The sequence below is a fragment of the Asparagus officinalis genome, chromosome 5 (genome assembly GCF_001876935.1).
Source record: "Asparagus officinalis chromosome 5, Aspof.V1, whole genome shotgun sequence".
Lineage (NCBI taxonomy): Eukaryota > Viridiplantae > Streptophyta > Magnoliopsida > Asparagales > Asparagaceae > Asparagus > Asparagus officinalis.
Genome location: NC_033798.1, coordinates 7,977,611 through 7,993,878, shown reverse-complemented (window position 1 = coordinate 7,993,878; position 16,268 = coordinate 7,977,611). Strand labels below are relative to the sequence as shown.

At 37.0% G+C, this 16,268-nt stretch overlaps 1 protein-coding gene and 1 non-coding gene across 2 annotated transcripts; both read left to right on the top strand.

Moving 5' to 3' along the window:
• Nucleotides 311-12,778, top strand: LOC109840969. Its single transcript, XM_020409808.1, has 3 exons — nt 311-730; nt 814-4,666; nt 12,274-12,778. The coding sequence occupies exon 2, from the start codon at nt 833-835 to the stop codon at nt 4,610-4,612; it is 3,780 nt and encodes a 1,259-aa protein (XP_020265397.1). The 5' UTR covers nt 311-730; nt 814-832; the 3' UTR covers nt 4,613-4,666; nt 12,274-12,778.
• TRNAE-CUC lies at nt 15,633-15,705 on the top strand. Its single transcript has one exon. It is a non-coding gene; the product is annotated as a tRNA-Glu (tRNA).

The window sequence follows — 16,268 nt, the reverse complement described above, 5'->3', positions numbered from 1 at the left end:
AAGTGCATCTACTTTCTATAAAATCGCAATTACAATTATAAACTGTGTTAGAACCGCAAACGCAACCCCATCTACTTCTTATAAAATCGTAACCACAGTTGCAATTGCAATTTTCTGCAAAGCAAGCAATTCTATAAAATTGGTGAACCCTTATTTTATCTCCAAAACCATATATTTTGTTCTTATTTAAAAGGAAATTATTTTTCGAAAAGTTATCGCTTGAAATCATATTTACACACTACATAGGAGTCCCCGTCCACATATCACTCCCTCTTCCATACAGTCATAGGCCTTTCCCGCTTAATCTTTCCTAACAGACTAATTCGAATCAATGGCCGATCTCACTCTATCCAACAAATCCAACGGTCACGATTATGCATCTCCGTTACGATCCAACCCGATACGCTACCGAACTCGTCTCGGTTTCGGTGATGGTGTCGCCGTCTCCCTCCCTCTCTCTCTTCTCTCTCTCCTCTCCTCTTCTCCAAACACGCCTTCGTTCTCTTTCTCTCTCCTCCCCCTTTCTTCCCTTATCCTCCCCCAACCTTTGCTTATTTACACATTGACCCCTTCCCTCCTCCCCCTTTTTATCTCCACCAACAATTCTCCACGTCACCATCTTCTTCCTCCTCCCCTCTCTCTTTCTCTCTCCTCTCTCTCTATTCAACCACTTTCTCTCTCCTAGGGTTTCAATAACCGTTCGAAGGCGCCGTCGATCGTCACTTTCTCGGTACGCTCTCTCCTCCGCCCTCCCTCCGCCCGCCTCTAATCTAGGGTTCCCTCCTTTAATTGTGCCCTCTTTTGTTAAATTAGGGTTAGGGTTTGGGAGCTGATGGCGATTGTGAAGTCCACTAGCGGTAGGGTCTCGAGATTCGACGGCGACGACTCGCCGGAGATGATCTCCGCCGATGAGTCCGACGATGAGGAGGAGGTCTCGGATTCTTCGGATTTGGGCATGGAATCGGATCCTTCGGATGCGGATTCGGGCATGGAGTCCGATGAATTCGATCTATCTGAACTTGGTGAGGCTAATTCAGAGCTATGTCAAGTCGGTAACCAGAGCTTTTCTGTTCCTTTTGAGATTTTTGATCTCCCTGATCTAAGTTCAGTTCTTTCGTTGGAAACTTGGAATGAGTGTTTAACTGAGGAGGAGAGGTTTGGCCTATCGGCTTTCTTACCCGATATGGACCAAGAAACTCTAGCCCGAACCCTAACGGAGCTTTTTTCTGGTAAAAATTTCCACTTTGGGAGTCCTATTCATGATTTGTTTAGTAAGTTGAAAGGTGGGATGTTGGATCCAAGAGTGGTGCTTTATCGTAGAGGTTTGAGTTTCTTTCGAAATAGAGAGTATTACCATTCGCTCAGAAAGTATCAGAATTCGATGGTGGGGGGTATCTTTAAAATTCAGGATGCTTGGAGGAACTGTTCAGGGTATGGGATTGAGGAAAGATTGCGGCTTTTGAACATTTTCAGAAGTCAGAGGAGTTTGGTTTTTGAAAGGAATGGGGATGTTGGGTCAGAGACTGATTTGGACAATTCGGACGAGGCTTTGTTGGATAAAAGGCTTAAGATGACTTCAGAGCCAATGAGGTTTGGGAAAGAAAATTCAAAGGGCATTCTGAAGGTTGCTCCTACAAAAGCTTCTATGAAAATGGAGTACATGGGTGTTGAGGATCAGTACCCTTCGTCTGGCAAGTGTGATTTCAAGAAGAAAGATAAGACTTCCAAGGGGCTTTTGGGTTTTCCTCGAAGGGGTCAAGTGGACAGGTTTGATTTAGGAGGCAGTCGAAAGGCTTGGAATCAGATAAGGAAGGGTGAGGATGAGGCCGAGGAAGAAGAAGAGGATGCTTACGAGGAGCACTCTCAGGCATTGAATGCTAGGGCTAGATTGCCGAAATCAGGAAACAGGGAGCTATTGAAACAAAATGCTAGGGTTATGGAAGATCAGTTTGGTGATGTACAAATCAAGGGCAATGTTGGGCTGCCACAATATAGCAACAAGAGTAGGATTCCCAGTCAAGGGGTCACCATAGCTGCCTATAACCCTCATTCCCTTGAAACTATGAGCAACGCCAAGTATCCTGCCAAAGATTGGATGTATCCTGTTAAAAATCGGGGGCATCAAGTTAAAGACGTCATTCCCTTGGGGCGACAAGTTAAAGCTCAGGAGTCCATGATTAAAAACAAGAAATGGAAACCTAATGAAAGTGACTCGTATGTCAAGACAGTACAGGGAAACTTCAAAGCCAAATCTGCTTATAATGGTGGGATTGCGAAAGAGTACTCTTTGGTTGGTACTATGTTCAGCCAGAGTGATGAGACAGAATCTGATTCCTCTGAGAAGCTTGAGGAAGATGGAGAATTAAGTCCATACCCGAACAAATTTGGGTATCCAACTGGTGCCAGCAAGAGGACAGCGTATGATTCTAAGAAGAGCGGGAAGATTACAAAGGTAGATATTTCCCAAGGAAATCATAAAAGTAAAACAGCTGATCCCAATTATGTGGAAGATGTTGTGTTGGTTAAGAAAACTCTGGCACCGCATCCTATTGGAAAGTTGCAGAAGCCATGGCATAAGTCATATACAGCAGATAAAAAGAGGAAAGGTCCTGTTGTTCTGGACCATTCTTCAGAGTCAACTTATATGCGTGATTATGGACGTGGCATACTGGATGAATATGCAGAGTATCCGGGTCGAACCTCTCCTTGTCCTGATGGCCAGATGGTGATGGTGACTGATACTCTTACCACTGGGGCCAATCACTATGGCAGACCGATTATGCCCTTGTTAGGATGCAATTCTGTGACTAAGAAACGAAAAGGGTATGCTGATGTTAATAATGAAGATGAGACTGAGGAATCTTCTTACCCACAATCTAGTCCTATGCTGCTGATTGATGAGTCAAATTCCATTAAGAAGAAGGGAAAAAAGAAAGCAGATGCTGTAACTGTTCCATCTGTTTCAACTCCAGATAAAATGATACCAGAAGTAGAAACAGCTGACGTTGAACTGAAGCCAAAGCCTCAGAAGAAGCCATTCACACTGATCACTCCCTCTAAACACACTGGCTTTTCATTCTCCATTATACACCTCCTTTCAGCTATCCGGAAGGCGATGACTACTACTACTGTGGAAGATACTGCAGATATTGTCAATAATCTTGATAAGGGTGATGTCAAACTAAAACCAAGAAGCGAAGAGAATGAAGCACTTCAGCCAATCAATAATACAGACTTGCCTAACTCTCTTGAGAATTTGGATGTCAATGCTCCAGAGTCTGCAGCGCATGACAATATACCTTCTTTTACACTTCAAGAGATTGTTAATCGAGTCAGATCAAACCCAGGAGATCCTTGCATTCTCGAAACACAGGAACCTCTTCAGGATTTGGTCAGAGGCGTTCTGAAGATATTTTCATCGAGGACAGCGCCACTAGGAGCAAAGGCTTGGAAGGCACTTGTATCATATAAGAAATCAAATAAAAGTTGGTCCTGGGTGGGTCCTGTTTCTTCTAGCTCATCTGATAATGATACTATCGAAGAGGAAACTTCTCCTGAAGCATGGGGTCTTCCCCATAAAACTCTTGTGAAGCTGGTCGATTCCTTTGCCAATTGGCTAAAGAGTGGCCAGGAGACCCTTAAGCAAATAGGAAGCCTTCCCCCACCACCTGCGGCGATGTTTCTCCAGTTGGATGAGAAGGAAAGATTCAGAGACCTAAGAGCTCAGAAGAGTCTTAACACTATTAACCCAAGCTCTGAAGAAGTGCGGGAATATTTTCGTAAAGAGGAACTACTGAGGTACTTAATTCCGGACAGGGCCTTTTCTTATACTGCTGTTGATGGGAAAAAATCTATTGTTGCTCCACTGAGAAGGGGAGGTGGTAAGCCAACATCAAAGGCTCGAGACCATTTTATGCTTAAAACTGATCGTCCGCCACATGTCACTATTCTTTGTCTTGTGAGAGATGCAGCTGCGAGGCTGCCCGGCAGTATTGGAACCAGAGCAGATGTTTGTACTCTAATCAGGGATTCCCAATACATTGTTGAAGAGGTTTCGGACGAAAAAGTTAACCAAGTTGTTAGTGGAGCTTTAGACAGATTGCATTATGAGCGTGATCCTTGTGTACGGTTTGATTCAGATAGAAAATTGTGGGTTTATAGGCATAGGGACAGGGAGGAGGAAGATTTTGAGGATGATGGTACCTCATCCACAAAGAAATGGAAGAGGCCTAGAAAAGATGCTGCAGATCAGCCCGAGACTGGAGCAGGAAACGATGCAATCTGTCCTGCTATTGAAGATACAGTTCCGGATGGTTCTGGTGGATATGATTTGAATCCTGATCTTAATGCTGATATGTCATCTGTCCTAGTGACAGAAAGTATACCTGTTTGTAATGATTTCAGAGCGAACATGGAGAATATTCAGCCATATATTGACCCATCATCAGGTGGTGGGGGTCAAGGTGATGCCATGAGTTGGCAGCCTCTTGAGTTAAATCCCTTGGGTGGAAACACAATGCTTTGTCAACAGAACTCCACAAATGAAGATTATCAGGATGAAACCTTCAGCAGAGAACGGGCAGTTGGACTCTTGAGTGCCAGCTTATTGTGAATACTGGGTTTGCTACACCATTTCCTACATGTTTATACTGCAGGATTGACCAAGGTAATCTTTGAAATTGATTAATGCAACTGTTTCAACTTTCTTGATTGTATTTCTAGCCTGTGCATGCCAAATTTGAAATTTTATTGATTAAGTTACGTGGTTATTGAAGTTATCACTTATTATTATTTCTGACTAAACAAACATTGTCGAGCGATCTCAAGGGCATATTTCCTGAATTTTCTTCCCTAATATTTCCTTCATGTTGGATTTCCGCTGCAATTAACTTATTGATGAACATGTTTTTAACCATTCTTAGTAACTCAGTGTATCGGTAAGTTGTATGATGTGATGATGGATGGATGTAATTGTTAATGCGGTTTATAGCTTTTTGAAGATTCAAAATGAAATGCTGCAACTACTGTATTGTTAGACATCTTTTTGTCTAGTCTCGATATGCCTACCGTTCAGTTTTTTCTGGTATATATGTTCATGCTTATCATAGTTGGTAATCTTCTAGAACTAGGGACACCACAAAGCACTATGAATTGATAAAAAGGTTCACTTACTTGATAGAGGAGATGGGGCCCTACTAGAGTTGATTTAAGAGAGAGGTTCATCCAGCCATTTAACAAACATCAGTATTGTATTATGTGTAGGGACTTATTGGGTATGTTTTGCTTCTATGCACTCATCTGTTTTGCAATGATGAACTTTGTGGTTTATACACCCAACTAAGTTAGCACAGGTAACTGTATGAATGTGTTAGATTTATAATCATTAAACAAGCTTTAGGTAATATTTCTTTCTCTAAAGCACAACTGCTGGTAATCTATTACTATTATTTAAGAAAACCAGGCTTTTGGTTTAACTTTTTGGTTATACCCATTGCGAGTCGCAGATTGAAAAAAATCCAACAAGGTCCTTATAACTTGGAAAATTCAGAAACCTAAAGACATGTATATAAGGGGTAACAGTTGGAAAATTCAGAAACCTAAAAACTAAATATCAGTTTGCATGACTCCCCACGTTATGGATCTTACAACCAATTATATCTGTCTACCTGCCCTTGCTTTCTCTACCATCTCTGTTATCCTGGCCCTCCACCTTCATCTGCCATGCATATTGGCTCTGTCTCGGTTCTCCCGACCACAACAAGATGTAATTCATTTTAGATTGCAGGAATTTTAGGTAAATGTTTTTTGAACTTTTCATGAGGTTATTTTAGATGAGTATTTGAAGGGGTTTTATCACAAGAATTGGGAAAAGGGCTTATTGCAGATACTTTACGTGGCTGTAATTGTATTCTTATTGTAAGCACTTGGTTCAAAATGTCACCGAACAAAGGCTTTCACAATTAGGCATTTAGAATACATGCAGTGCTTAATCTATGCATTTAAACCAATATTCTAAAATATTTCTAATTTCAGATACTTCAACTCACTGCAATTCTGGGGATGTTGATGCTAGATCTTGATCACATGAAATTAAAATTTATGTTGTTTTGTGTTTGCACAATGATATCATCTGCATGAGTTTTTCGTTATGCTGCATGAAGTGTGGAATTTTCAGAAGGCAAGAAGTAGAGGGGTTCAACATAATGTTTAGAAGTTTTAAGTGAAATTTGAAAAGTAAGTGACTATAATATTATAATTAATATATAAATGGATGATATTTTAACCCTTTTATTTTATACTGTGCACATTCTTGATTTACTTCGACAATATATAGATTCTAACTTCACAATTGTTTGCTTTGTTCATCCAAACAAGTATATTAGACAAGTGCACGAACCATACAAATTTATATGACATAATTATCAATTAGTGAATTAGCATAAACCTACTTATATTAGATTATTTACACACAATGGTATACAGTATCACGCACGAATCTCGTGCTGCATAGAGAGGAACAATGAAGTCTTTTCTCCTACCCAAGTTATGCAATTTTAATATCTGATTCTTGTTAAGTCAACTTGGTGAGTTTAGGAAGTCATGCATACATGAGATAAATGTGAATTTGACAGTTCTGACTGAAAAAAGAAGTTCTAGAAAAAAATAAGTAGGAGGTAGGACATAGTTGACAAATGCTTAGTGTGGAAAAGCAAAGGAAATATTGATATAAGGTAATAATCATGGTTAATTGATGTTTGATTTTCCTATAATATAAAGACTTTAAACTAATTAGATTGTACCAAACCCCTAAGCTAAGACTCATGTGTTCATAGTTGTATGTGTGTTTAACGTTTATGGTAAAGTTATTAATTTTGAGCTAATTATTACAGACACAAACATGCACATAGGCATGGCATTTCAGTAGACACATATAACGTAATCCTGAGAAGAGTATACACGAAACAATGATGACTCAGGGAGAATGTTGTATCTGATACACGTGATAAGTACATGTCATAGCTTCACATGATAACTGTTCACATGTCCTAGATTTTGAGTCATGCTGAGTAATGGAGAGACATCTGCCTCTCACTGGGTCATGTATACTAATTTGATCGACTTTGACCTGCTCCAGCAGAAAAACTTCATTTTTAAGATCAAGTTGGGAAGAGGATTAGTATGTAAACAAATTGACTTATGAAATTTATTTTTCCTGTAAATTTTGTGAATATTTAATATATTTCAATTTACATAAGTCTGGATAGTGAGTTGATAACCATAAAACATTGCCTTGAGTTTGTCAGGTCAAAATTTGTTTTTTAAGCATTATCTGTCAAGTCAAAATTCATTTTTAAGCATTCTCACAGTATGTATTATATCTATATAATATGACAATTATTTACAAATTCAGAAGTTAATGATTTTTGCAACTCATCAACTTCTTCTCAAACCTTTTTCTGGTGAGAATCAAGAAAATACTTTTGAAAGGTGAATACAAGCGAGAAACATGGTCATTTACATGTTACAGCCTAAAATCTTAGCACGATTTTGTGCTCTTACTTTTATCCACTCAAGTTTGCCATCAGGGCACTCTTTCTGTGATTAATTTTCAGCAGAAAATAAAGTTGGAATTAAAATTTTACAATTCGCTTCATCACAAAATAAATATATTAAAGTAGCTAGAGCAATGTGATTAACCCTTCTTCTACTTGGGAAACACACAAATAGTTACCTCCTGCGTAAGGTGCTAACTTAACAGACACTTCTATCGCTTCATCAGTCAATCAATTGTTTGTAAGTTGTTAACTATGTTACCCTGGGTACTCCTATCATGAAGCCTCTTCTGTACCAGACGCATACCCAATTCGTACCCGTACCCAAACTTCATGGAGACTCCTTTGATATATGCATACATTTATTCAGACATGTGGTCAACTAAATGATGTATGTTTTAATTTAAAACACTTGCCATTAGGGGTGACGGTGTTATCGGTGCGGATACGGTTCAGATATGACACTTATCATATCCATATCCGCTTTTTATAAACAGATACGGATACAGATATGGATTATCTTCGGTAAGAAAAAAACTTAACCATAGCCACACTCATTGGAAATGGATATGGTTCGTATATTAGAGAATCAGATCGGATACGATCACGGATATGAAATGGATATTTGACAAAGCTTGTCGATGACACTTATAATCACAAATTGACAAAGCAAATCCGATCAAGGCAAAATTTAAGTAGAATATGACACTTATAATCACAAATTGACAAAGTAAATGTATGTAAAACCAAGTTCTCCAGGCTCTGGATCAAACGCACACACAAAATCACCTAAGTTTACGCTCAAAACACATTTTCAGCCAAGCTCTCAGTTTACTTGCCAATAAACTAAACATGATCAATTTCCACCAATTTGTTGTCTGAGCTTTAGTAAAGAGAAGTTGGTAATCATTCAGTTCATCATTCACATTGCTTAAATAAATAAAAAAAATTCTTTAATGGAAGTGTCTACAGCAGAACCATTGGTTAACATTAACCTGTAGGTTATCAGTCTGATAAAATACCAAATCTTTCTAGTTTCTACTTACCTTGAAGCTTGTCGATGACACTCATGAATTGATTTTAAACACGGGCGGGGGCGAACTTGACGAGGCGGGCGACCTTGGCCGAGACGACGCGGGATCTGACGAGGCGATCCATATCTGACGCGATGACGGTGGATCTGACGCGACAACGGGGGATCTGACGCGGGACTGACAACGCCGATGCGAACTGGCCGCGAGCGAACCTATGCGGTACGGCGGCGTCGGGAGACTCGTGATCGTTGGTTGTAGAAATTGAGTGGGAGGCTGGAGTCCAGTGGAGGCTAGGGTTTTGTAACTTTGTTACTTTTGTAGTTGGGTTTTGTGTTAGTGGTTACGGGTTTGGAACTTTGATACGATCTGAATCCGTATCCGCAACCCTTATATCTGTATTCGAATCCGTATCCGAAAAAATCCGAAACCGAATCCGTATCCGCAACCCGGTTTTAAAAATAGCTTACCATATCCGCATCCATTCGGATATGGATGCGGATTGGTTCGGATAAATCCGAAACGTTTGGCACCCCTACTTGTCATGCTCTTCTGGAAATATATCATACACTTCCCATCCATTTCTTAAAACTCGTTAGACATGGGTCGAGTTCGTTTCATCCCATACCCTTGTTCAAAACTATGATTTTAAAGGAACGTTTAAGTGTCTAGTTAAAAAATGAGCAGTTTCCAATTTATAATAATCAACATAATCAAAGAAACTTAGAAATGTGATAAGAATCTTAATTTAATAACACAAGAATTGACAAACAATAATGATCTTATATAAATTATTAATTTAAATGTATGTAATGTAGACGTGTCTCTGTAACCTATATTTTACAAATTTACGGTCTCCCGCACCCGTACCCGTACCTTTTTTCGTGCAACATAGGTTGTTAATGATCTGTTTGCCTCTTATCAAAGAGCAAAGGTCTGTCAACGGTTTGTCTTGCATTGAAACCTATTTCACTTAAAACGAATCCCCCACATTCTGTACATACTTGTTAGTTGTTACTGAGGAAATCAATTTGTCAATAACTATACATTTACTTCTCTTTAATAAATATATATGTCGTTAGATCCCATTTATTCTCAAAATATTGATGATCTGTTCTTTTCAACCAAGGCACTAAAATTTGAAAAGCCTAATTCATAAAGGGTTTAACAAACCCCAATTATAGGTAGGGGTTCCAATGAGAAAGGTTAAAGTTCAAGGGGGGTTTGCGAGACACCCCAAAGTTCAGGGGGGGTTTCAGATAAAAAAAAGTATGGGGGGTTATATGCAAAACGCCCAAAGTTTAGGGGCTTTTGTGAAATTAGCCCAATTAAGAAACTTACATCAGCCAACAATTTGCTAGTTTCATTCGAAAGAGTTGGTTGGAACTTGTGACAAACATAAGAATTAGGTAATTGGAAGCGTACTATGACAAAATCTGGATATTTTCTATCATCTCTTATGCCTTGTTTGGGATTATTGGAAAAACTTTCTGAATAATTCTTTTTGCTTGTCTAGGCTTCAAATGTTTCCTTGATAGCACAAAACCATTGGTAGGATCCCGTTAAAATTATTTGCCTATAATAGATATCGATAAAACTTTTTGACTTTTTAGTCAAAACTAGCTGTTAGAGTCCTTTCCATTGCTTATTCAGTTAAATAAGAGATTGAAAGATTCTGTAATTGATTTGGAAAGAGAAGAAAAAGAATACTAGTTCTTGATGATATGAAGAACACGTAACTGAGAGATTGACTAAAGATTTCATCTGTTCCATGGCAAGTTTCCGAGAACTAAAGTAGTGTTTAATCGGACCATCCTAACACCCCTCTTTTCTCAAGATACTTGAAATCCTCAGGATTCTCCATGCATTGTCTAGGATCTCATCTCTTGTATCAAAACTGTGTTCAAAAGGCTTATGATGGAAGAATCAATGAATGCATATTTGATGGCCGAAAAAAATGAAAAGTTAGGTACCTGGAAGAAGTATAAGTTCAGGGAAGCAGGTACCAGCGTATAGACAGGTGATATGTCCTACCACTGAAATTTCCTTTCTTGAGAGGTCATTTCTGGAACTAGTATTGCACTGACTTCTTAGATGTTATTCCCTACTAGTGAAATCCCCTCAAGGATCTAAGGATCTAAGGAGCTAGCTTTACAATCCCTTATCATGGATGGATGCGATGCTCCAGTTTTGTACAAGTGCTATAATAGATGTATGATGACATTTGCTTTATCTTTTAATTCTCTCACTATGATATTTGCAACTGTCTACTTTTGGTTTTGAACCCTCAAACCTTGAAAATTTGTTGCTTAGAATAAGCCCTTGCCTTGGTGGTTAAGTGGCTTATTGATTCTTATGACCTGTATGAAGCCTATTTTTCCAAACGAATACCCCTGTGCATTTGCCTATAAACTCCTATGGCTGTGACTATCACATAACTCAATTTACAATGTGAGCCTTTTTAGTTGTCAACTGCAAACGACAACAAAGACTTTCATCCTTGTACTCGAGAACGCCAACCCGTAATGAGAATAATTTGGTCTCCTGAATATGGAGAAAAGGCGGTGTACTCCATAAAGCATCCTTGGTGAGCTATGGGTCTTTTAAATAGAATTGTTTGAGGAGCAAATGTAAATCAGTGACAGTTGTTCCGGTCAAGATCATAAATAAAAGTTACATATGCTTCATTTATCCATGATTCGTCCTACATTTCCACAGCTGGCTTTGGAAGACTCCTTTGTAGCTTGTTTTTGCTTCTTATGGGCTTCTTTTAGTATATAATATTTTGAATGCCGCTTATGTTCTTATTATTGTTTAGAATTTGAATGCATAAATTATGGTGAGATTTTAACTTCCTGATTGGAATACTGGTTGATGTTTTTGGTCAATGAGTCATCAACTTAGATAGTTGATGACTCACCAATAATGAGTTCTATGTTGGAAATATTTGATTTCAAAGATGTGACCTTGTGGAAAATATTTAAGGAAAGTTCTGCTTGAACTAAGAGCAATCTGACTTGGTAGTAGAGTTCCTCGTTTCATCACAGGCTTTGTTGTACACAGAGATTAGGCTATATTGGAAACAAGCAACACTAGCTATTCATTTTGTATTTGTTATGATACTGATGTTTGAAATTCCCTTCTTGAGGGTCACTTCCTAGATATCCCCTTCTTATTATCTGAGGCAGCAATATAAAAACCAACAAATGCATCCTTCTCTCTCTTGACATCTCTGTGATCCGTTGGAAATGTGGTATGTCTCAGTTCAGTTTTAAGCCTTTGACATTTTTCTTGTTATCAAGGACATGCTTTATGTGTGTTTCCCATTCATTTCATTTACTTTGTTGGGGATGCTTTTACTTCAGTAATAGTTATTCAATAACTGCACTGATTTGATAATCGTCTCCATATGAGAATAAAAGGATTGTACTTATTGTAGATCATTTTCTAATTCTAGACTAATGCATAAAATCAAAAGATATATTAAACTATTTATCTATCATGAAAGGTGACAGCATTGCATCTCAAAAAGGCACAATTCTGTGTATTTTTAATAATCTGCATTACTGCAAACATGAAATACAATCTGATTATTAAACATGTCAACACTTGCGGCTTTTCTTTATTATTCACATTGCCTTCATGCAGTTTCTAAGATATCTGATCAGTGATTTAAATTTTACATTCAGGTGAAAACCCTGCTTCGAATTAAAAGTGCGGATCGGCAAATGTGGCTTCTCACCTGTACATTTTTACTGACGGCAACTGTAAATCTCATGTTGTTTTCATTTAAGGCCAAAAATCTCTTTTTAGCAATCTGAAGATTCCGCAATGATTAGCATTGCAGTCATGATATTGCCAGTGTCAGTGAGTGGTTATATTGTCCACACTTTCATTCTTTGAACAAATGGTAGTGCAGAAATTTTACGTTTGGTTAGATATCTCGTACACTTTTTTGTCTGTGGGTGTTTAAGGATGACAGAATCGTTATGGGGCTATTTGGCATGCTGCAATTGTAAATGCAGATTGCATGCAGAAAATTTGCAGGCGACAGTTATTATAGAAATTAGCTCCCAGTCTTATCATTTGCATATTTGCACTTTGTTGTAGGAAATGTGTTTCCAAATGCAAATTCAGTGTTGTTGTTGGATTTGCATCTTTTGTTACAAGAAATTCCATTACAATTCAAATTTATTCTGGTGGAAGTTTAAAGTCTTACAGTTTGCGCGTTGGACTTCACTAGCTTGATGACATGACATTAAGTTTTTAAACTTTTTATTCTTATTTTATAAATTGCAGCTTAGTTGCAGTGAAATTGGGTGCTGTAAATATTGTATATGTTTAAAAATAGAAATCTAATTACATTTCTGAAAATAGCAATTAGGTTGCAGTAGTTGATAGATATTATTTGTTATTGCAAATTTATTTCTGTCACTTAACACTCCTACGTTGGGGTGGTTCGTCCCTCGCATTTTGGATAATCACAAGAAACTGCCTTTGTACAGTGTATTTTCTTTCTTATTTCTTCTGTCGTAAGTTGTAACAATAGCTTAAAACAGGTGAGAATCTTAAGATATTCTCCAGGAATGAAGTTTCAGTAGCTTTGTTACTTTTTCAGGGATTAATGAGTATTATATGTCATATGAGGAAATTCATTTAATGTACACAGCCTGTTTTTGGCATCGTGGGAAACTTGCTGGTATGCTATTAACATTTGAACTCATTTGATGTCAAAATGGAGTTATCCATCTGTTTTATATAATTTTCTAAATAAATCCATTCATATTTTTTTTCTAAAAATAGACCCTCTTGAGTTTTATTTACAAAAATAGACCTATTTTATCTTAATTCGGTTTCTAAATAGTGAGGCAGTCCCGACTATTTAGAAGGTTGTAAACCCCCAATTATAACCATAAACCCTAACATTTTATGTACTAAATAGTCGGGGTTGACAACCCGATTATTTAGAAACCGAATTAAGACAAAATTGGTCGATTTTTGTAAAAAAAACTCAAGGGGATCTATTTTTAGAAAAAAAAAATGAATGAGTTTGTTTAGAAAATTTCTTCTTTATATAAATGCATCAGGTTTCATGTTTAATGCCTAAAAGAGAATAGCATGTTAACACACTGAAATATTAGGAAATCTCTCTTTTAACATATTGACGTTGTATAACTACTACGTCGTAGATACGATAATGGGGAGATAAATCCCTTTTGGCATCAGGGTGTCCGAGTGTTACTAAATGACGTTTAGGGGGGGTTAGTCATCTAGAACTTAAAACTGGAATTGGGATAATTTGTGGGATAAATTTTTAAGGTGTTAGTCACATAGAACTAGGAAATGAGATATTTTTTTATAGTGTTAGTCAAGTAGAACTTTTGTAGAACTAGAACTGTATTATTTTTTTAGTGCGTTAGTCAAGTAGAATTCTACTAGAATTAGAATTGGGATAATTGGTCATAATTATCCCACAAATTATACTACCTATATATATAACCATAAGTTCTCCTCTCTCAAATTATCCCACACATTGGAAAGAATACAATTGGGAAAAAAAGTGAAACACCGCCTCCCTCCCTCTTGGTTAGTTTCTCCGCCTAGAAAATTTCTCTGCCATGAAGTCAATCATCCGTTCATTTTTCTATCTTTACTTTGTTTTTGTGATGATTAGATCTTTTATTATTATCTTTAAGATGTATTACTTTATTGATAGCTTTTTGACATTAAATTACTTTATTATTATTTGTTTGATCTAAGTTTTCTCTCCACATCAGTGGTTTAGGTTAAGAATATAGTGTTGGTGGGTTAGTGCTAAAGATATGCAGGCTATTTATGTTTTTTTATAAGTTAGAAAGCAACTTTGCGATCACATTGATGATTAGATGTTGAATGGTTAATGGTGATATCTATTATTATTAAATCGGCTCAGTAAATTGATTGTGATATTTATAGTTCATCTGTCGATCATCTTTTTAGCGGCCATGGATGATTCCTGTGTACATTTCATTTATTTGCTGATATGGTTTCAGCGATCATGATAAGATTGGTCCAAAGGGTTAATGGCTGAAAAATGCTTATTTTTCTTTCTTTATGATGTTATGAGATTTGAACTTCGACATTTATGATCCTCCGCTAGAAGCTCCACGAAATGTTCCTGATGCAGATGATGATTTCGATAAAGAAGACGAGTTACAGACTCAACGAGCAGTTGTAGGAGCTTGGAGAAATTCTATGGCAGATGCCATGTGGGATGATAGAAGCCATGTGGGATGATGGAAGTCGAGTCACTCTAGGGATTTAGATTTTTATTTATTTATAAATTATTTTATTATTTGAGATGAATAGTGATGCTTTATTGCATTATATTTTATAGTTATTACTAGAATTTGCTTATCAATATTATATTATTTTTAATATACAATTATTAACAATGCTAATTTATACCCACCATTACCCCCACCAAATTATCCTACCAAATTATACAACTTCATAATATTATCCATCATTATCCCACCAAATTATCTTACCAAATTATCTCACTTTAAGAATTACCCATCATTGTTCTACTAAATTATCCTAATGTCAAAATATTATCCCACTTTACCAATTATCTCAGTTCTACTTAAAAAGTTATAGGTGACTAACCCTCTATAATACATGGGTGTATCTGCAATTATCACTAACAAAAGTAAAGAATATCTCAGCACTTTTCAAAGGAACCAAGTAACTGGAGAGCATTTTGTGCGTACGTATATCATGAGATCTATCAAAAAGAAGGGGGGAAAACTTCTACAAAAGATGAAACATGCTTTCATGAAGATAGAAAGAACTTTTGTTACGTATATGGAAACTTTCCAAAGGACGATGTCTATTGCAGACATGATGTGCTGAGAGAACGTTAATATTAGTTTACTAATTTCTAAATCTCTTTTGGTTTGCATTGATACAAAAGCTCTCCTCAATTTCAACACCACACGGGATGGGAGACGAACACTAGAGTCAGAAAAATAGATATATAATAGTATGTTCATACAGTAGAGCAAAATCCGTTGTAGTCTAGTTGGTTAGGATACTCGGCTCTCACCCGAGAGACCCGGGTTCAAGTCCCGGCAACGGAAATAAATATTTTGCTCTATTTTGATGTTTTCTTCGCCCTTTTTGTCGTTAAACACATCATAAAAATCTATCAAACTGATTGTTTTCATTCTTCCAGTAAAATCCAACTAAGCCTTAGCGAAACCAAATTGCCCAATAAAAAAAAGCCCATTAGCAGATTACGTGTTTTTTGTATGCGTTAATTTCACAAAACAAACAACAGCGCAACAACTTAAAAAAAAAAAACCCCACACAGAGAGAAAACTTTTGTTGTGTTACACATAATCGCCATAAACTTTGTTTATTTTATATAAACTTTCTGATTTTTGAACTTTTCTCACTGGACTTTCTATCTGATCTTTGAACTTTTCTTATGGGACCTCCTAATATGTAGTTTGCGAATAACTAAAATTTTTAAATAGAAAAATAAAAATCTATGACAGAGGAGGTATGTTGCTAGTAAATGACAAATAACAAAAGTTTAGAATTTACTCTTAAGAAAATTTTAGTTATTTACAAATTATATGTAATTGGTTCCTCTAAGAAAAGTTCAAAGTTAATGAGGGGTTTGGTGAGGCATCCCATA

Excerpts from the sequence above, each read along its gene's own strand:
- LOC109840969 (XM_020409808.1), top strand. The coding sequence starts at position 833 with ATGGCGATTGTGAAGTCCACTAGCGGTAGGGTCTCGAGATTCGACGGC.